Raw genomic sequence first — 22,543 nt, 5'->3', positions numbered from 1 at the left:
GGCTCACGCCCCAGCCCAGAAACCTAGGAAAACTACATATCCCCTGAGGTGCCCCTGACAGGCAATACTTCTCCTCCCAAGCACCGAGTCCACTGTACAAAACAACAAACTGTGAGTAAAGTTTTCTTTGTCACGGGTTGGCAGAATTCAGGCAGGTCTATCTCCAGCCCCAAAGGAAAGCGCTGCCTGATCTGCTCCAGGAGCTACACCACTTCGCCCAGCTGAACTGATTATTCCTCTCATTCTTGGGTAGCTGGGACCCTCATTGGAGTGTCTCAGTTGACCTACCTCAATAACACCTCTGTGTATGCCACTGTCTGCAAAACCATCTCTTCTTCGTGAAAGCTACCTCTCCACCACCTCTTCAGACACAGATCAGTGACATAGCACCTGGACACAGGTCTTGCCACCACAGATGGCATTGCCCCCATGAGGTAGCAGCCCCTTCTCCTTCTCTCATATTGTCAGGGCTCCAGTACCCAACCTTGCCAGACTGCAGCGATGGTTAGGTGACCCATAATTGCAGGCACAGTTGGTTCAGTTCTCCTGCTCTTTTGTTACTCACAGCGATAACAGTGTTTTATTACCCCTAAATTTACAAATTAACTGAATTTTGACCACAGTTCCCCAAACTGCCACATATGGGAAATGTAAACGAAGCCTGGCCCATCCTGTCATTTCCCTTGGCTGACCAAGAAATGCCAGCAGACAGCTCCCTCCCCGGTGAAGCTTCTGTTATTTGGAGCTCTCAGCAGCTCTGGAGCACCATGATGGGATACACTCACCAGAGCGGCACCTCCTGCTGGCCGTCTCGGGGATTAGCTCTCTCAGCCCTCTTCTGGCAATGCCTCTCCCACCGCCTTCTCTGCCTGCCGATATGCCTGATTCCAGGAACCAGAAAAAGAAAAGGGTGCCCTGGCAAAGAGCCGAGTGGGTGTGGGCGCGGCTCAGCAGAATCACAGCTCGGAGGTGAAGGTCATCAGTGAGCATGTGCGGTAAGGGGTGACAGAGGGGTGAGTCAGTTAAGCCTCTAGCTGGTTTTCAAGGGCAGAGCTGTCAATCAGAATGCTGAGCTAACGGTCAATTCTGAGCTGCCAGTCAGATTTGTTTCAGAGCTGTCAATCAGAATGCTGAGCTAACGGTCAATTCTGAGCTGCCAATCAGAATTGTTTCAGAGCTGTCAATCAGAATTCTGAGCTAACGGTCAATTCTGAGCTGTCAATCAGAATTCTGAGCTACGGTCAATTCTGGGCTGCCAATCAGAATTGTTTCAGAGCTGTCAATCAGAATTCTGAGCTAATGGTCAATTCTGAGCTGCCAATCAGAATTGTTTCAGAGCTGTCAATCAGAATTCTGAGCTAATGGTCAATTCTGAGCTGTCCGTCAGAATTGTTTCACAGCTGTCAATCACAATTCTGAGGTAACTGAGCATGTGCGAGCGAGGAAACTGTCGCTAGGAATAGGGAGCTATATAAAGGAAGAGCTGGATGGGATCTCAGGCAGGATCGAGTCCCGGCGGCCAGTGCAGTGGGGTCTCTGTGGGTTTTCCACAGTTGCTGCATCTTCTGGGGACTCGGCCTCTCTTGTGGATCGGGGGGCTCTGGGTCGGCTTCAGACCCTGTGACCAAGAGAGTAAAAATGGCTGGCAATCCTCCCCCCCCCCCCCCGAGCTCTGTTGGTCACCAAGCATTGTCAAGCAGGTTTGTCTTCCTGCCACAGATCCGGGTGTCTCCCTCCAGGACAGCCAAACCAGGCAGGCTCAGAGACAGTCCCAGTTTATATCTCTGTGCTACTTTCTGTAGGAGCAGCATCTATAATGCTCCCAAAATGGCAGAGGCTACATACAGGAGGGGAGACTTAGGGTGACCAGACAGCAAGTGTAAAAAATCAGGACAAGGGATAGGGGGCTTTAGGTGCCTATATAAGAAAAAGCCCCCCAAATCAGGACTGTCCCTATAAAATTGGGACATCTGATCACCCTAGGCAGACTAGATGATCTAATGGTCCCTGCTGACTTTAGAATCTCCTAATCTACCCTGTCTGTCAGCAGATTTTTCAGAGCTGAACTCACCAGGGCTGCTAATGGTTCTATCATTTTGTAAATCTGCTCCACTTGTGAATCAGCGTAGCTGCAGCGGAGGATCTAGTTCACAGGTTTTACTATAGAGATAAAGTGAGTGAGGTAATCTCTTTTATTGGACCAACTTCTGTTGGTGAGAGAAAGAGAGGGAAGCTTCCGAGCTTACACAGAGCTCTCCTTCAGGTGTGGGAAACACAGAGTGTCACAGCTAAATACAAGGTAGAACAGATGGTTTAGCATAAGGAGTTACCACTATTTCAAGGGAGCATTCAAGGTGATGTGGCCCTTTAACATCTCTCCGGTTATAGGGGCAAAAAAGATGGGGCGGCGGGGGCTTAATGGGTTATAGATTGATATAATAAGCCATAAATCCAGTGTCTCTATTCAGTCCATACTTCTCTAACTTTGCTAAACACTAAAAATCCTGCTCCCAACACAGCTACAACTCTGCATGCAGGATTTACGCTGCCATGAAGAGCTGTGTGAGGTGCATTTTCTGATCTGTTTATGTTCTGAGGCAGAGAAAAATGATTACTCCTACCTCAGCTACATAGCTACCCAGAGCTTTATCAGTTATACAATTATCCAGCCTCTTTTGCATGAATTAGAGTCAGAGACAAGCTTCCCACAAAATGCTCATTGCCTTCTAGAGGCTATTATTTCAGCAAACTTCACCCCTGGTTGTTCCGATTTGGGCGGTGCTTATAATCCATTTGAAAAGCACCTGAGAGTCTAATCTTTGCAGTCAGATGTGATAAGAGTGTGTCTGACTCTGTGCATACAGTCAGTACAGAGTGTAGCAGAAGCTGACAGGGTTCGGGCTTTTTTATACAGTGCCTGCCAATGAGGGCAGCAGCATGAAATCTGTACTGGAGACAGTAATGAACCCTTCTGGGGTTTGGCTGCATGGAGCTGTCGCCCAGATTTTTCACCTGACGGCCGTGGTGTGCCTCGTCTGTGTGGTTCTGAAAGCAATCCAGCTGTATTGGACGAAGCAGAAACTGCTCAAAATCTTTAAAAGTTTCCCAGGACCTCCCACCCACTGGCTGTATGGCCACCTTAAAATGGTAAAGTAGCAACTGGGACTGTAGTGTGTGTGTGTGTGTGTGTCCACCTTAAAATGGTAAAGTAGCAACTGGGACTGTAGTGAGTGTGTGTGTGCACACGTGCGCATGTGTCTTCCTTGTTTCCATAAGCAAGAAGTTTCTTTACTTTCCTCTACCCTCCCACGAATAGGAGTTTATTGCATTATGGTCATGTTTGCTAAGGAGAGGTCACAGGCTCTCTGTGGTTAAGGCAGAGACTTGTTTTCTCCTATTAAACCTTCCAGAAAAGGCCAGTTCAGATTCTGCATGCATGCTCTGCAGCCTATAGAGAGATTTTCACTCTCTTTTGAGTTACCAGCACACGGCTCAGAACAAAGAGAGGTGTCTGGCGATGTTTTGAAAATTCTCCCAAGCCATAAGAACAGCTTGTCCTGGGCCACTTCAGATGAGGTTGATCTGAAAGACCTCAGTGAGTTCTAGGTCCTGTAAGGTAGGAAAAAGGCACATCTATGAAGTTTTTCATGGATGCATTCGGAACATCAGCATATCCCATCAAGCTCTTTGGGAAACAGACAGGAAGGCAAAACAATGACTGGAGATATGACACCTCCCAGCAGTGCTTAATTTGTAACGAAAGAGCTGCCAGGGCTCAAGCAATTTTTTTAACGTTCATAACCGATGCAGCAGGCCCAGAGGTGCCAGGACTATGAACTGCTAAGCCTAGAGTTGCTGGGGCTTAGCCCTGGCACAAATTAAGCACTGCCATCCAGTACACACTTCTGGGTGGCTGAGAGACAATGCCTGAGCTGGGGGTGTCTTGAGGAAGTTAAGGCTTCCATCACAGGATGACAAGCCTTTAGGTAGGATAGACATGCACATAGTTGGTGTTGGTCTTGTTTTGAGCAGGGGGTTGGACTAGATGACCTCCTGAGGTCCCTCCCAACACTGATATTCTATGATTCTATAGACTATTGTTTTAAAATCCTGTCTGAGTTATGCTATGCTTCATTCCTGCTGTTAACATTAAACTATACTTTGGTTTAAGCAGGCTGTCTGGTCACTAGCTCTCAAAGGGAAGAACCTGCGGTTGCCAAAACCAATGGGGTCTGCATGGCTGATCCACAGGGTGCTGTAACCTAGAATCCTGTTTAAGAGTGGGAGGACTGTTGGAATTCAGAGTTCTCCTTTTGGGAGCGAGGAGACCGGTTGAAGGAGGGATTCCTTAAGCAACGCTTAACTGTGTGGGCTGGTTCTTATGGTTCCCCCTGGCCTTGTCCTTATTCATCCACCTCTACCGGCCTTTCTAATGCACAGGGGGGACCTCTGCACTTGGAGTGACTTGCAAAGCTTGTACAATGGTATCTTTACAAAAATACATACATGCAGTCCTGCCAAGGCCCGCTAGCTATTGTCTCATCTGACTAATCCAGTCCCCTGACTGTAGCACGGCTCTTTCCCATTCTGAGTGTGCTGCTAAAGGTCTGTCTTGAACTACATCTCCCTTTAACTAACAATGCAGCTTCAACAAGAGGAAAACCTAGACAACCCCCACGCAAGTTGTCAGTCACAACTAGGTCTGTGCTTAAATCCCAGGTGCTGGTGTAAATGGCATCGCTTCAGTGCCTTCAATAGGGCTTTTCCGATGTCCTTCAGCTGAGGATCTGCCCTGAATGCTCATTTGAGCTAGATTCTAGATGTGCTACATGGGAGAACTCAGGCGGAAAGCTCAAAGGTCCAGGACAGACTCGGCCAGGTGTTCGGTGGGGATGGGATGAGGAAACACAATGGGAGGGGGAGGTAAGGTCCAGATGGGGATCTGAAGGCAGAACAGGGAGAAAGGGGATGGGTTGAAAGAGGAATTACTTAAATAAGAACTGTCTGGGCTAATTCTTATGGTTCCCCCTGGCCTTACCCATGTTCATCCACCTTGATCTGCCTTTCTAATGAACAGAGGACCTCTGCACTTTGAGTGATGTTAAAAGCCTAGTCAGTAGCATTACTAAAATGTAGATGTGTACGTGTTCTTGGCCTATTAACTATTGTCTTATCTAACTAATCAACTCCCTGGACTGTTCCCCATTCAGATAGTGCTGCTAAATATCTGTCATGAACTACACCTACCTTTAATTTACAACACAGCTTCAACAAGAGGATGAACTAGACAACACAGCGTCCTGGGCAGAACAATACCCACAATGTCACCACATGTGGTTTGGCGGTTTCCTAGCATTCTTGTGCATCAACCACCCTGAATATGCTAAGGCGGTATACAGCAGAGGAGGTAAAGACACTGCGTCTTGTGATGTCCTGTCCCTCTAAATGTTTGAGCACTCCCCTCTTCCCAGCGCTATGCCTCATTTTCTTGTTAGTTTCAGTTATTCAGCCAGAACAATAAAGCAAGCGCAGCACAAAGCTGTTGTTTTTGTGGATACAGACTAACACGGCTACCCCCGAAACACAGCAAAAAGCAATGTTTCTAGCATCTCCCTGTGTTTCTCTCTCTTTCTCTGCTGGATCCAAAAATATAACACATCTTATATCTGAGTGATCGTGATATCATTCCACACTGCAAATGCCACTGAATACTGTTATCTGTAAAGCAGAAGTCTCAGAAATGGATATTTACTTAAGGGTGAAGTGAAAAGCATCTATTCAAAGAAAATTCCATTGTTTTAAGACGGAAACTGGTATATAATGAAATCAGAGTATTTTGTGAGCATTTTGATCAACTGTTTTCAATACTCACACAGAAAATGATCACTCTCCATCTGAAGAGCAATTAATAAGTGCTGAAGTCCAAACAATGAGTGTGATTTACACCAGCTAAGCAGGTTCTGGTTCCTAATATACAGGACCTGCAAATATTTATGCCTGAAAATTTGTGGGTGGCAGAAGGTAGACTTATTTAGACCAGTCTGAAAATGCAGCCCTTAATGTCCATTTCAATCTGTATTGCCCACACTCCAGAAAGGTTGGCTCATTGGAAAATACCTGGAAAATGACAGCTTGTGTTCACTAGAGCTGTTGCCTCTTCCTCAGTGGGCCAAGCCTATTCTGCCTTTTTCTGATGTGGCTATAACCCCCCTATAACACCACATATTACTCTATTACATGCTTACAAAGTCTGTCAGACATTTATTAACCCTTTAGAATCTATGAATGGAACCTTAATATAAAATGTAACAGTTTTCCTGTATGGAGATTGACCTTCCCAATACACATTTTGCTACTAACGAGAGCATGATTAAAGCTTAGAAGTAATTCTAATAATTGTTTGACTAACGTAGGATCAGATTTTGATGCCTTATTCACCGTGAGTAGCACCTTATTCGCCTTCTATATCATTTTAACCTAATATTATATTTGTCTTCTCTATTGAATTCTACAGACCCTAAGCCTCTTGTGACATACAGTTTCCTGGTTCCCTGGATTGGTTTGTACTGTCATATTTCATTCTCATTTACTTCATGTAACAATATTGCTGGTGATATTCGTGAGGGAAGCAGCACCACATAGTTACAGAGCGATAGCATTTAATTGCTAACTCACAAAAAAGACAGTGACAGTAACTGGAAAGGTGTGAATGAAATGCAGGAAAGTGGGGAAATCAGAGTTCAGATTGAGAAATGGGGCGTAAGCTCCATCCCTTTACTCATGTCATCATTGTAACTAGCTATTTCAGAGGTTTAATTCCGAGCACATTAGATACAATATTTTTCACATGATATTATGTGGTAAAACGTGACAAACGTAAACAAGTATCAGATCAGCTTTGAGCCTTAACCTTGAATTTCCTTGTCTGGATTGAAATTAGACCTGGTTACACTTTTTTGTACATAAAGTTTTCTCCTCAAAAAATATGGCTTTGTTGAAACTGAAATTTGTGTGGAAAAATATCGATTCTGACACAAATGTTCAGCTTTCAGCAGGAAATTTCTCAGTGAAAAATGTTCTGTTCTATCTTAAAATACCATTTTGTTTTGGTTGTTTTAGTTGAAACAAAACAACATTTTAAGTTTAAAAAAATTGAAAGCTTACATTTAATTTCAGAAAAGTTGATTCAAAATGAATTTTGGTTTGGTTCCCACAGGAAAACTGAAAATTGTTGATTAAAAATTTTCAAACAAAGATTTTTCATTTGAAATTTCTCACAGGGGAAAAATATGGTTTTCCAAAAAGCTCTAAGTGAAATCAAGGATGTTTAATGATGTCACTCAGCAAAAGAAGTATTTCTTCACATAACACAGTATCAACCTCTGGAACTCATTGCCAGGATAAGTTGTGAAGGCTAAAAATCTAACTGGGTTCAAAAAAGAAATAGATAAGTTCATGGAGGATAGGTCCATCAATGGCTAATAGCAAAGATGTTCAGGGATGCAACCCCATGCTCTGGGTGTCCCTCACTTCTGACTTTCAGAAGGTGGAAGTAGACAACTTTATCATTGGATAATTGCTCTGTTCTGTTCATAGCCTCTGAAACACCTGGCATTGACCACTGTTGGAAGATAGGATACTGGGCTAGATCAGTGGCTCTCAACCTTTCCAGACTACTTACCTCTTTCAGGAGTCTGATTTGTCCTGCATACCCCCAAGTTTCACCTGACTTAAAAACTACTTGCTTACAAAATCAGACATAAAAATACAAATGTCACAGCACTTACTGAAAAATTGCTGACTTTCTCATTTTTACCATATAATTATAAAATACATCAATTGGAATATAAATATTGTCCTTACATTTCAGTGTATAGTGTATAAAGCAGTATAAACAAGTCATTGTATGACATTTTAGTTTGTACTAATTCCATTCGTGCTTTTTATGTAGCCTGTTGTAAAACTTGGCAAATATCTAGATGAGTTGATGTGCCCCCTGGAAGACCTCTGCATGCCCCGGTTGAGAACCACTGGGCTAGATGGACCAGTGGTCTGACCCAGTATGGATGTTCTTATGTTCTAAAGAAAAATTCTCATCCTTCTCATGAATACACCGGATAGAACTGAAGAGATATTCATTCATATTATGGCTGGATTGTAATCATGCCACCTGAAATGATCAATTGCTTAGTAGGAAGTGATCTAACCAGCTCTTATGCACTGTGCTCCTCCACAGGGCAAGGATTGTTGATCTTAAATGGGCCAAAGTGGTTCCAGCATCGGAGGCTGCTGACGCCAGGGTTTCACTATGATATTTTGAAACCTTACGTGACCATGATGGCAGATTCTGTCCGAGTGATGCTGGTAGGTACTGTCATGATTTCCTAGTGCTCCTTCCTGATTTAAGAACCTTTACCTAGTAGATGAGAAGGATGTAAAAATATTTAGAATGTTCTCCCCGGTGCATGCTGGGTCGGCTCCCAAAGCTGCAGCACTGTAGGACAGTGAGCAGAAGAGAGCCCATGCTAACCCACTGCACATCTCCACACAGTGACCTGTGATGACTTGGCAGACATTGAGCTCTGTTAAAGGTGCTCCTGCCATCTCCCAGCCTCCCGTGCAGCCCAGGGTTTAATCTCAAGACTGTCAGTGAAACTGCCTCGACCATTAAAGATCACAGCCACCTGCCCACAGGCCCAAGGTCCCCTGATGTAGGAGGTGGCCCAGACCCAACTGAATGGCCGTAACCAGGATTCTGTACTCCTAGGAAAATTTCTCCCTTCTCGTTACTCTCTTCCAATAGGATAAATGGGAACAGCTGATCACACAGGATAAGTCAGTGGAGCTCTTTGAACATGTCAGCTTGATGACTCTCGACAGCATCATGAAATCTGCCTTCAGTTACCAGAGCAACTGCCAGATGGACAGGTCAGTACCGGGTGATGTCAAATCCTGATGAAATTTTCTTGTTGACCTTAAGTGACTTTAAATTCAGTGCAGTGCAATTGTGTCCGAACTGGGAACTACACAGATGTGATAGAAGTAGTGGATGCATTAGCCTATTGATCTTCATGTCTCTAACACAGGGGAATATTGAGATCAGGGGTGCTGGGACCGATTCAGCACCTCTTACAGCCTGCCTCAGGATCGAGAAGTGCTGGTGTCTTTTAAATGCAGAAGCTACTAGAGTATTGATGCCACCAGCTGATCTTTATGAGAATTAGGCGTTGTTTGGTGGAGGTGGTAACAAAAGTGAGACAGTTGTTGTTTAACTGAGACAAGGGGCATTCTTTCAAGGCAAACCAAGAAAGCTGTTTCATGTACAGTCAATCATATTATACAGCTATTTAGATCTAAGAGTAGGTAAAATCATAATGAGTCTGATCTGGAGGTGGTGGAACAAGGGGTGCTGGAGGTGCTCCTGCACCCGCTGGCTTGAAGTGGTTTCCATTATATACAGGATTTACAGTTTGGTTCAAGGGCTCTCAACACCCCCACTATACAAACTGTTCCAGCACCCTTGGTCTGATTTTGCTTTGTTGAAGTTAGTGGGGGGTTGCTATGGAATTCAATGGGATCAAGATCAGCCCTAAGTTTTCACGTGACTAGTGACTTTTGGTTCCGCAATCTCACAACCCAAAAGCCTGAACTGGGAAGGCACCGAGCGCCTGCCACTCCTATTCCAATAAAGGAGAGCTGAGGGCACTTGGCACCTCATAGAACTGGGCACATAGTTATCAGATGTTTAGACTACGGGTGCAAGGCCAGGCAAAAGTATTGCAAGCTCAAGACATTCAACTAGAAACACTCAAGTTATCCCCTGGGAACACTGCTTTGCCTTGTGCAGGCTGGTCTGAATGCTTTGGAAGGAAAAGTCCATTCTCTGAGGCAGTCTACTACATTACCGCCTGTTCACATTGCTGTCATGCTAGCTGAGCCTGGTCTTTGCGCTAACCACACACTTACCATTAAAATCACCAATTTTGAAATCTTTGCAATCTCTCCCCCAGTACGCTCAAACTCACTGCCCAGTCTTTATCCATCTCTCCCTTGACTCTCTCTCTGTAGTGACAATTCATATATCCAGACGGTCATGGACCTCAGCTTGATGGTGCATCTGAGATTGCAGTCGCCCCCGTATCACAACCATCTCGTTTACTGGCTCAGTTCTCAAGGGCGTCAATTCCACAAGGCCTGCAGATTAGCACATCACCATACAGGTATTTCCCAGTATCCTCTTCTCACCTCTCATTAAGGATTTGTGCCAGGCTCCAAGATAAACCCTAGTCTATGCTACAGACTTATGTTGGTATAAGTACGTCACTCAGGGATGTGGAAAATCCACACCCCTGAGCAAGGTAGTTATACTGACCTAACTTGTGGTGTAGACAGCCCTAAGTCAACTGGCAGTCTTCTCCCATTGATATAGCTACCATCTTTCAGGGAGGTGGAGTACCTACACCAACAGGAGATGCTCTCATCAGTGTAGGGAGTTCAGGCAGCTCTGCTGTGGCCCAGATTCTTTACATCCCTCAGAAGCCACGCAGAGTGACCATCTCATTTCAGAAATAATGAGAATCAAAGAATTCTGGCTCCTTGGTATTTTGGGATCCATTGGGGTTCTGGGGAATCACAGTGCACACATTGCTCCAAATGGGATATAATTATTTTAATGTTTTCTTGATGCAGATAAAGTGATCAGAGAAAGAAAGGAGTCCCTTAAAGATGAGCGAGAGCTTGAAAAGATCCAGAGGAGGCGCCACCTGGACTTTCTGGACATCCTTCTGAGTGCTAAAGTGAGTGTTGCAAGACCTGATCGGAGCCAAGTATGCGAGCATTTCGAGTAGCAGCACTGAGAGAGGCCTGGGCATTGTGGACAGCAGCTTCCAAACAATATGTTTCCTTCAGGGAAAAGGTTACAATTGATTAGCCAGCTTCATCAATGTTCAGAAGCATAGTTTTGATGCAAGGGATGGATTCTGCCCTGACTCTGTGGCTGCAGAGCGTGGCAATATACAGAGTCCTGTGTGCATAGTTCAAGCCACAGAAACACTGGAGCCTTGTTCATGTGCAGTCTGGGTTATAAACCACACCTAGTCCCATTAACATAAAGTGGAGTCACTGGCAAGACATAAGCAGACTCCTGTAGATCAAAAGAGTGATCGTTTTATAGAAAAGATCATTTTAACACAGCGATGATTGGATGGCAGTGTAATTACGCAGGACTGTGCATACCATTTAAGCATAGCTTTGTGTTAGTCTGGGGAAGCTCCAGGAGTAGAGAGAAATTTCCGCCCGCTGCTGCACTGTTCATGGGGTACTAGTAAGTCCACTGCTACATCCCTTCTAAGGGATGCAAGGAATCTCCGGTGTTTCCCTTGGTGCATCATGCCCTTTCCATGGGCTAGTGAAGGGGGAGGGGACAGGTATGTCCCAGCTTCCTCCTTACTACTCACCATCCTCCCAGAGGTTTCTTGTCCTCCAGAATGAGCAAGCAGGAAGCAGTATCTGCATTCGAGGAACAGCAAGGACTGCAGTTTTACCTGTCTGCATCACAGGAGTTCATGCAGGGTTCCTTACATTTCTCCCCAACCTAACGGGAAGATCTGACCCACTGGGATTAATGCTCCAGGGTTTCCTTTCTAACGTGTTTGTCACTTAAGCTCTGAGCAGCAGGAAACCTCATGTCTGTTTCCTGGGAAAGCCCATGAAACCCTGATAGAAGCCATGTGTTCTTAGGATGAAAATGGAGCTGGATTATCTGATGAAGACCTACGTGCCGAGGTGGACACGTTTATGTTTGAGGGTCACGATACCACGGCCAGTGGGATCTCCTGGCTCTTGTACTGCATGGCCCTGCACCCAGAGCACCAGCAGAGATGCAGGAAAGAGATCAAAGAGATTCTGGGAGACAGAAATACTGTTCAATGGTGAGAACTTATTTTCCTTTTAATCTACCTCCCAAATAACTTTGAAACCCCTATCAGGTGATCAGTTTATTAACCCCAGTTGTCTCTCCCCTTACCCCTCAGTTCCCAACTGGGAAAGCTAGTTCTCCTGGACTGCAGGCAACCTTTTGTTCTGGGGTGAACCCACTTGAATGGAGGACCATCAAGTTTCATGATTCTTGATTTCTCCCAACACCTCCTGGGTGGCCCAGCCCAAGACGGAGGCCACAGTACAAACCAGAGGGCACGTGGCAGTTTATAGTCAAAATGGCATTCACAAAACAGAATGGCGTTTGCAGCTTGACGTGAGACATTTGTCCCATCTCTGCATAGAATATTGGTGAGACAGATTCTGGAATACTGCATCCAGTTCCGGTGTCCACATTTTAAAAAGGTCATTGAAAAGTCGGAAAGAGTGCTAAAAAGAGACACTGAAACGCTTCAAAGGCTGGTGAAAATGCCTTACAATGAGAGACTTAAAGAGCTCAATCTGTTTAGCTTATCAGAAAGAGGGGTGAAAGGTCACTTGATTACAGTGTCTTTCATGGGGAGAAAATGCCAGGTCCTAAAGAGCTCTTTAATCTAGTGAGGAAAGACATAACAAAAGGCAGTGGCTAGAAGCTGAAGCCAGACATACTGCAATTAGAAAATGGACACATTTTTTAAAGTGAGGGTGATTGACCATTGGAACAAAGAATGAGAGGAAGTGGTGGAGTCTCTATCTCTTGATGTCTTCATGTCAAGGTTGGATGTGTTTTTGAAGATATGCTGCAGTCAAATATAAGCTATTGGGAACAACTGGGCTCAGTTCAGAGGGATCTGGGTGAAATTTAATGGTCTGTGATATATAGGAGGTCAGACTCGATGATCTAATGGTCCCTTCTTGCCTTAAGACCTAAGAACTCTATATATTATAGATGGAGAGGTAGAGAAGGTTGCCTAAGTGTGTCCATTGTAACCACCCTTCCCCTTTCAGCTCCTTTTAAAGTAAGGGAGCCGGGCAGAGTACAGCTCCCCCTTCTCTTATAAAACCAGAGGGAGAACTCTCCCTCCTCTACTTGGCTTGCATAAACACTGCCTCCCCACAGCTCTCCCTCCTCCTTGGATGTCACAGTGAGAACTCCCATCTGCTTGTAATCTACTAGACTTACTGGTTATAACATTCACCTTTCAGTTTTCTATTTTCCAGGTCACAGCTCTGCCTGCAGGTAAATCTCTGTAGAAAATATGAACAATATCTTTTTGGCCATTGTCAGTTGTCCCCAGTCTCTGCTTCTGGTTCCTTTCAGGGATGACTTTGGGAAGATGATTTACACCACCATGTGCATCAAAGAGACTCTTCGTCTTTACCCTCCGGTACCTGGTGTAGCACGAGAACTCAGTGCACCTGTAACATTTGTTGATGGACGTACCTTACCAAAAGGTCTGCTTAGTCTATCTCCTCTTTAAATGCTAATTAAGCTGCTGTATGCCTGTACATCGATGGCAGTGATGTTCATGTCTCTCACTTGTATATTGCCTCTCATTCCAAAAGCATTCTATAAACAGAAACTGAAAGGAGGAAAGGGAATTGTTCAGGGAGACATGGGGACTATTATTAGGAGTAATAGTGTGATACTTGATTTAGGCTAAATATCAAGAACATCTGTTAACGCAAATTCAACTACCATCTCCGTGTGGATGATTCACAGATCTACCTCTCTACTCCAGACCTGTTTCCTTCTGTCCAAACAAAAAATCTCAGCCTGTCTCTGATTTCCCCTTGTGGATGTCTAGCCATCAGCTCAAGCTCAATATGGACAAAACAGAGCTCTTATTCTTCCCTCCAAACCCATCTTTGCTACCTCCTTTCTTGACCACCCTGTTACACATCACTGAGGCCCGCAACTTGGGCATCATCTTTGACTCAGACTCGATGTGAGAATCTAGAGAGAGGTCCATGTCTAAGTCTCGCAGATTGTTTCTGTATAATGGCTCTAAAATCTGGACTATCCTACCCAGCCACACAGCTAAAACTGTAGCCAATGCTCTCATTATCTTGCATGTCATGAACAAGACAATCTTGCCTCACTGATATGTATTCAGAATGCTGCTGCAAAGGTTATTTTCCTAACCTGTCACTCTGACCTTGTCATCCCTCTTTGCGTCCCTCCACTGGCTCCCTCTTCTCTATTGTATCAAACATAAGCTACTTGTCTTCACTTCATAAACTATCACATTCCTCACCCCTACCTATCATCCCTTGTACAGTATCGAAAGGTCAACTCCCACCTCCAGCCCGCCCATGATATCAGCCTCCATCACCCACTTGTTAAATTTTACAACAAGCATCTTCAGGTTTTCTCCCATGATGCCCCTCACACTTGGGGCATCATTAAAATCACATCACATCATTAAAATTCTCCCTTTGCCATAAACCCTACAAAAAATTCACAACTGGCTGCTAATGTGCTGAGACCACTGCTGATGAATGTTACTTCTGTGAACTCCCCCAGCAGTCTGTCCGATTCCATCTGTTGTCTCTTGTCTTATACTTAGATTGTAAGTTCACTGGGGCAAGGCCTGTCTTTTTGTTCTGTGTTTGTACAGCACCTAGCACAGTGGGGTCCTGGGCCATGGTTGGGGCTCCTCAACACTACAGATATACAAATAAATACCAAGAGTAAATTCCTAGTGGTGTGGTGTCAAGGTTCCTTCCCCACTCTGAACTCTAGGTATAGATGTGGGGACCTGCATGAAAACTTCCTAAGCTTACTTTTACCAGCTTAGGTTAAAACTTCCCCAAGGTACAAATTAATTTTACCCTTTGCCCTTGGATTTCCACTGCCACCACCAAACTTTATCTGGGTTTACTGGGAAACGTAGTTTGGACACGTCTTTCCCCCCAAAATCCTCCCAACCCTTGCATCCCACTTCCTGGGGAAGGTTTGGTAAAAATCCTCACCAATTTGCATAGGTGACCACAGACCCAAACCCTTGGATCTTAGAACAATGAAAAAGCATTCAGTTTTCTTACAAGAAGACTTTTAATAGAAGTAAAGGAATCACCTCTGTAAAATCAGGATGGTAGATACCTTACAGGGTAATTAGATTCAAAACATAGAGAATCCCTCTAGGCAAAACCTTAAGTTACAAAAAAGACACACAGACAGAAATAGTCATTCTATTCAGCACAGTTCTTTTTTCATCCATTTAAAGAAATCATAATCTAACACATACCTAGCTAGATTACTTACTAAAAGTTCTAAGACTCCATTCCTGTTCTGTCCCCGGAAAAAGCAGCATACAGACAGACACGGACCCTTTGTTTTTCTCCCTCCTCCCAGTTTTTGAAAGTATCTCGTCTCCTCATTGGTCATTTTGGTCAGGTGCCAGCGAGGTTACCTTTAGCTTCTTAACCCTTTATAGGTGAGAGGATTTTTCCTCTGGCCAGAAGAGATTTTAAAGGGGTTTACCCTTCCCTTTATATTTATGACATGTGGTCTATAAGTTGTTCCACAATCTTCAAAGGTAAAAGGTGGAGGCCCGACATTGGACTCATTTAGAAGCAGATAAGACAAAGAGCAGGAGAACAAACCACAAGAAACAACCTTGCATTGATAAGGACATGGAGCATGTCCACCTCTAACATCTTTTGGGACTTCCTCCCCCACTCAACATTTCCCCTTCTCCTGACACTTACCTGAAGTGACTTTTTTCACCTTCTGTAAAAATTCTTTGACATTTTTGGCCAATTTTAGTTTTATTAGTCAGTAAAGGATGAGGTGGTCCCCTGATGAAACTCTGTTACTCAGTAAACACATGGGTGGCAAATGAAAACAAAAGGATTTCAAAAGGAGATTTGTTACTAGTCTAGTTTTACAGTGTAGATGGACAGAACACCATAGTCTAGGACACATTTTTCCTGTCTTATGTTGATTTATTTCTCTCATTCTTAACAGGCTCCCTGGTTTCACTGAATATTTATGGTCTTCACAGAAACCCCACAGTCTGGCATGATCCAGAGGTACTTCTTTTTTTACAGTACTTGAGACTGATAAGATATTTTTGGATATGAGATATCTATTCCTTGTGCATACTCACTTGTCAGATCAACGAGAAGTTCCTATGTGCACAGGAAGCAGCAAGCAGGCCTTTTTCTTGGGTAGATGACCATTTTTCACTAGAAGTATGTAGATAACATAGTATTCATGCTGTACGAGGACTCCAGTTAACTATAGATTGTAGAGGATATGTGAAGACCTTTGGATAATGGGAGATCCAGACAAAACTAAATTTTGTTTCTATGTGAATTTTTAATTAAAGGTGGAGAGAGAACCAGTTTCACCCATGCATTGGGCCAAACCCTAAAGCTGACATAATACATTTCATTGCCCTGATTCCTCCCATATTTGTTTGGGCCCACACCCACCCATCTTCATTTTGGGAAGTTTGTAGGTCTCTCAAGGATCTTCTGGATGGGGCCATTTCTCTGCTGTAAGCTGGGAGCCATATACTAATACAAGGTATTAGCTATGGAGAGAGATTGTGATGGAAATTGTGTCCCTTTTCCCCTCCCAAACCATTGGTACACATTGCCCTGTCATTAAGTTAAGGCCATTTACTTGACTTTAGTGGGCTTGTGCAGGGGTAACTGAGAGTGGAATCCGGCCCGTACTAGCTAAGCTCGGTTGCCACACTAAGCAATAGTTCCATAACTGCGTGTCTTTACTATTCTTTGCAGGTCTTCGACCCTTTGAGATTCTCACCAGAGAACTCAGCTAGACGCCATTCCTATGCTTTTCTGCCTTTTGCAGCTGGACCCAGGTGGAGTATATTTAATTGTATACGTCGCTTTAGTTAAATAAAATCCTCTTCCCTGGACACTGATGAATCACTCCCTCTTTGGGATGACATTCCAGTTCTCATGAAGTCAGTGGGAGTTTTGCCATTGACTTCAAGGGGAATAGAATTTCACCTTTTGTCTTTGCCATGTGCCATGTCAGAGTGCCCTTGTCTTACACATGCTCTCCAAGTATTCAATAGTGTGTGCTTAAAATGAAAGTTGGGACTGAAGCAAAACTCCAAATCCAAACATCCCCAACCTCTGGAAACTCTTGGACCTGGATCCAAATGCTACAGTTCAGGCTTATGTCTGTTTAAATCCACAGCATGTCAGAACAATACTTCCATACCACCTTCAGTGTGGTTCCCTATACATGGTTTGACCTTGAACTCATCTGCAAGGCCCCTGCTTCTCTCTACTGTTATGTCCCTCTTAAAATCCCACTTTTGCTGTGCTACCTATAGGGAACCTTGTTGATTGTTATAGAAAATTGTTTTATTATTTTCCTGCCCTGGCCTCTGTCTGCTTGTTTGTCCCTATACTGTCAACTCTTTGGAGGAAGGGACTGTCCTTTGTTGTCTATCTTACCAAGTGTCTAGCACATTGTAGGCTCTATTGCACAATAATATTAGTGGACAGGGGCACTGGACTGTAAGTCTGGAGACTTGGGATCTATGCCCGGCTTACCCACGGATGTGCTGTGGGACCTTGGGCAAGCCAGTCTACTCTGGTCCCGGTCTATAAAATACACATATTGTGAGGATAAATTCCATTAAAGATTGCGAGTTGCTCAGATATTACTACTAAGGACAAAACAGGTAAGAAAATATTGCAATATAATGTTCCTACTTGATTCAGATTGATCTAGATTGCTTACTAATCTGGGTGCAAGCAAATTATATAGTTTTAATATGGCTAAATGTAAATGTCTGCATCTGGGAACAGAGAATGTAGGCCATACTTACAGAGTGGTGGACTCCATGCTGGGAAGCTGTGACTCTGAAAAAGATTTAGGGGCGGGTGGATAATCAGCTGAACATAAGCTTCCAGTGTGATGCTCTGGCCTAAAAGGAGTGCATAAACTGGGGGATCTTGAGTAGGTGTAGAGAAAAAATTTGACCTCTCTGTGTGGCACGGTTGCAACCACCACTGTAACACTGTGTCCAGTTCTGATGCCCACCATTCAAGAAGGATGTTTATAAATTGGAGAGAGTTCAGAGAAGAGCTACAAGAACGATTAAAGGATTAGAAAAACTGCCTTATAGTGATAGACTCAAGGAACTCAATGTATTTAGCTTAATAAAGAGAAAATTAAATGGTGATTTGATTACAGTTTTTAAATACCTACATGGGTAACAAATATTTAATAATGGGCTCTTTAATCTAGCAAAGAAAATTTCACATGCACCAATGGCTGAAAGTTGAAGCTAGACAAATCCAGACTGAAAATAGGTCGCACTTTTTTAATGGTGAGAGCAAGTGGCCATTGGAACAATTTACCAAGGATCGTGGTGGATTCTCCAGCACCAACAATTTTTCAGTCAAGATTAGATGTTTTTCTAAAAGTTCTGCTCTAGGAATTGTTTTGAGGAAGTTATATGACTTGTGTTAGATAAGAGGTCAGACTAGATGATTGCAATGGTCCCTTCTGGCCTTAGAATGTATGAAACAAAGGGGTTAGTGCTACTGTGTCATCCTGTCCAAATGGAGAAAATCCCAGCAAGAGAAAACCCACCCTGCTTGCTCTCAAATCAACATCCAGTTTCTAAGGACAGCACTACCGTTTCCCACATTTCAGTAGTACCCTACACAGTATCAGCTCATACTCCTTTCTTGAAATGCATCAGCATAAGGGATACTGTTAGAAATACCAGCAGTATTTCCAACCCCAAAGATTCAGAAATCATGAATCAGACCCATACCACTACGAGATGGGCTCAAAAATCATGAGGGTTTTTTTTTCAGATTATAGTGTGGTTTTTGGTCTGTCTTTTGATGTGTGAACCCCACTGTTTGTATGACAATTAGTGAGGCCAACACTCCCAGGTTTATTTAGGAGATATTGGTTTCTGCTGCAGTTGTTCCTACTTAGACATCTACCCATCCCCCTGCCAAGCAATCAATTCTTCCCCCCACTCCACTGCCTCCTTAAATCTTGCCTCCACATCAATTCTGTCCATTCCCAGCCTCCCTTCTGCTCCTCCTGCAGCTTCCTCAACCTCCTCTCCCAGGCCTGGAAGGACTACAGCAAGGTCCCCTCTCCCTTGTCAGGGCTGGGAGTTGCAGGCAGGGAGAGAGGATGGGAGGAGCCATCCCTGTTGTTCGCAGGCAGGAAACGAGGGATCAGCCCTGAGCTGCCGGGCTTTTTCTGCTCATCCAGTGAAAACAATGTCAGCTACTAAGAAGAGAGCTCTGCCTTCTTCCTGAAGCTGATCTGATTGGCTGCTCTTCCCCAAGAAGTGGGGCAGTGGGGAGAGCAGCCAATCGGAGGCTTCTCCCCACCCCCCAGGGGGAGCTGAAATTCACTAGAGGGCTTAAGATTCTGGCATTACCGGACTCTAGTCCAAGCCAAACTCGTGTGACTTGTGAAGAACTACCAACCCTGTAGCTATTCTTCACTATGGAGAAAGGAGGTGGCAGCTTTCCTGCTGTATTCACAGCAGAACTGTACGTGTAATTGTCACCTGTGTCTAGAATCCTCTTCCCTGACTAATGCCCACAACGAAAGAACAAACCTTTTGTTTAATTACAAATCAGCCAAGAGAAACACCGTTAGGTGCTGCGAATTGCGCTCGCCAGTTCCACCACAGGGACCAAATTCTCAGCCAGTATAGATGGCATAGTTTCATCAACTTCACTATATCTATGCTGATTCCCATCAGCCCTCTGCCTGTGTTTGTTTCTGATAAACTACCCAGTAGAGCTGGTGAGGAATTTTCCATTAGAATAATTTCCTGACGGTAGAGGCAATTTCTTCAAAATTGAAATTTTCCTTTGGAACATCTAAACAAATGCTCCCCAGTCTCTTCACACGGCCTGCTTGGCTTACAGGAGCTTTCATTTAGATTTTCCTCAAAATTTTCCAACAAAAATTGGAAAATTTCTTGAGGAAAATTTCATTGTTGCGAAGACTGCATTTTCGGTTGGAAAATCATTCCAGTGGAAAAATCCCAACCAGCTTCACTGCTTAGTTTATCCAAAACAAATACAGGTAGAGAGCTGATGCTTAGCCAGTCTAAATCCACATAGGTAAGTTGATGGCTCTTTGCCACTTTAAACTGGCTTAGCACCTGGTCTTTATACTGTGACCGGAGAGAGCAAAGTGCAACATTTAGTATTTTTCTTGCCTGACATAAATGAAATAAAACAGGCATGTTCTTGGGCTGCAGGCATTAGCTGGGGAAGATGTTTAACACCAGATGACAATTATGTTTACAGCTCTGCTGCCATCTCTTTTCTACTTGGTGAAGAAAGGGCAGCCGCTAGTCGCTTCTCTGCTCCACAGTCTACTCAGGGAACTGGGGGTTGGAGGCTGGTCGGCTCCCCAGGCTGTCACATCCCCAGGCTTATTTGAGATGAAAAAAATTACAAAAAGGTGACATTTTCTTGTGGGAAGGAATTTCCATTTTCCAGCCATTTCTACTAACCCATCAAGTGGGCTCAGTTTGATGCTCAATAGAAGTGAATCTTCTGTGGCCGCCTCTTGTGCTCTGCTTACTACGTTAACTGGCTTTGGTCAGTTTGGTCAGAACTTTTAGCGATGAAATATTTGCCGCTTCTCTCTGCTCAGGAACTGCATCGGGCAGCAGTTCGCCATGAACGAGATGAAGGTGGCTCTTGCACTGACTCTGCTGCGCTTTGAGCTCTCCCCTGACCCAGCCAAGCCTCCCATCAAAATACCTCAGATCGTCCTGCGCTCCAAGAACGGGATTCACCTGCACCTGAAGAAACTTCAGTGACACTTAAATGACTGGGACATGTGTGTGATACATGACAGAGTTGAATCTACATTTGGTTGAATAACTAGAGCTGGGTGGGAACTGAAATTTCCCTTTCGCGGGAAATTCTGTGATTTCAAAAGGTTTTCGTTCAGAATTGCAATGGAAACAATAGAATTTCAAAATTTCCCACAAAATGAATTTTTAAAAAAAGGTCGTTTCAATAAAATTTTAAAAATTGTTCTGCGATTATCAAAACTTTTTGTTCTGCTTTTGACTTTTAAATAAAACGCAAAATGAAAAGCCGTTCTGAAATAAACAAATCTAATCCTGTACCGGTGTAAAAAAACATTGATCGATTTTTTTTTTCAAAACAAATTCTGTCAAATGCAACAATTTCTGTCAAAATTTTCACAGTTGGGGTTCTAGTCAAAACAAAGGCTGTGTTTTATCTCTGCAGACGTAGCCCTGCTAACTCTCCTTTGTGATTAACTAAAAAAATATTTGGGGGTGGGGAGGGCAGTGGAGATGCAGCTGGGTATTTTTATTGATCATAATAGTTTAGCAAGGGCTCAGCGTTGTATAGAAGAGAGCAAGGACAGCATCCCAGCTCTGAGAGACTTGCAGTGGGGCCAGACTCTGACACAAGGGGTGAAGGAGGGACAGGAGAGAATAAGGAGACTTCCTCTCCCTCTCTCCTTATTTTTGACAGATTTGCAGCCCTTGTGCAGGGACCACTTCCTCTGAGGGAGCGAGACTAGTAGGTAGGGAGTTGTACTGGTGTACTCCAGAAAGGGTATTGCAGTAAGTCCACCAAGGGACGAGAGTGCTCTGCAACTCCTGCTGGAGTAGTGTGCTTCCACACTACTCCCCAGGGGGATGCTATGCTATGCTTGGCAGCCAGTATCAAGTGGAGTGCCCCAAGGGTCGGTTCTGGGGCCGGTTTTGTTCAATATCTTCATAAATGATCTGGAGGATGGTGTGGATTGCACTCTCAGCAAATTTGCGGATGATACTAAACTGGGAGGAGTGGTAGATACGCTGGAGGGGAGGGATAGGATACAGAAGGACCTAGACAAATTGGAGGATTGGGCCAAAAGTAATCTGATGAGGTTCAATAAGGATAAGTGCAGGGTCCTGCACTTAGGATGGAAGAACCCAATGCACAGCTACAGACTAGGGACCGAATGGCTAGGCAGCAGTTCTGCGGAAAAGGACCTAGGGGTGACAGTGGACGAGAAGCTGGATATGAGTCAGCAGTGTGCCCTTGTTGCCAAGAAGGCCAATGGCATTTTGGGATGTATAAGTAGGGGCATAGCGAGCAGATCGAGGGACGTGATCGTTCCCCTCTATTCGACATTGGTGAGGCCTCATCTGGAGTACTGTGTCCAGTTTTGGGCCCCACACTACAAGAAGGATGTGGAAAAATTGGAGAGAGTCCAGCGAAGGGCAACAAAAATGATTAGGGGTCTAGAACACATGACTTATGAGGAGAGGCTGAGGGAGCTGGGATTGTTTAGTCTGCAGAAGAGAAGAATGAGGGAGGATTTGATAGCTGCTTTCAACTACCTGAAAGGGGGTTCCAAAGAGGATGGCTCTAGACTGTTCTCAATGGTAGCAGATGACAGACGAGGAGTAATGGTCTCAAGTTGCAGTGGGGGAGGTTTAGATTGGATATTAGGAAAAACTTTTTCACTAAGAGGGTGGTGAAACACTGGAATGCGTTACCTAGGGAGGTGGTAGAATCTCCTTCCTTAGAGGTTTTTAAGGTCAGGCTTGACAAAGCCCTGGCTGGGATGATTTAACTGGGAATTGGTCCTGCTTCGAGCAGG

At 44.3% G+C, this 22,543-nt stretch overlaps 1 protein-coding gene across 2 annotated transcripts; it reads left to right on the top strand.

Annotated features, from left to right (window-relative positions):
* The first annotated feature begins 12 nt into the window (after window positions 1-12).
* On the top strand, window positions 13-21,713 carry CYP4A11 (cytochrome P450 family 4 subfamily A member 11). 2 transcript variants are annotated; one of them, XM_075131865.1, is made up of 12 exons: window positions 13-111; window positions 5,266-5,407; window positions 6,515-6,559; window positions 8,237-8,364; window positions 8,804-8,928; window positions 10,069-10,220; window positions 10,690-10,796; window positions 11,740-11,930; window positions 13,238-13,371; window positions 15,890-15,954; window positions 16,672-16,754; window positions 20,564-21,713. In XM_075131865.1, the coding sequence occupies exons 2-12, from the start codon at window positions 5,332-5,334 to the stop codon at window positions 20,730-20,732; spliced, it is 1,275 nt and encodes a 424-aa protein (XP_074987966.1). In that variant the 5' UTR covers window positions 13-111; window positions 5,266-5,331; the 3' UTR covers window positions 20,733-21,713. The 2 variants fall into 2 exon arrangements, with proteins under 2 accessions (XP_074987966.1, XP_048718600.1); XM_048862643.2 differs by lacking the exon at window positions 13-111 and adding an exon at window positions 2,811-3,147 and having other exon boundaries at window positions 20,564-21,712.
* Window positions 21,714-22,543: the final 830 nt, after the last annotated feature.

The sequence above is a fragment of the Caretta caretta genome, chromosome 8 (genome assembly GCF_965140235.1).
Source record: "Caretta caretta isolate rCarCar2 chromosome 8, rCarCar1.hap1, whole genome shotgun sequence".
NCBI lineage: Eukaryota > Metazoa > Chordata > Testudines > Cheloniidae > Caretta > Caretta caretta.
This window is presented reverse-complemented; position numbering and strand designations above follow the sequence as displayed.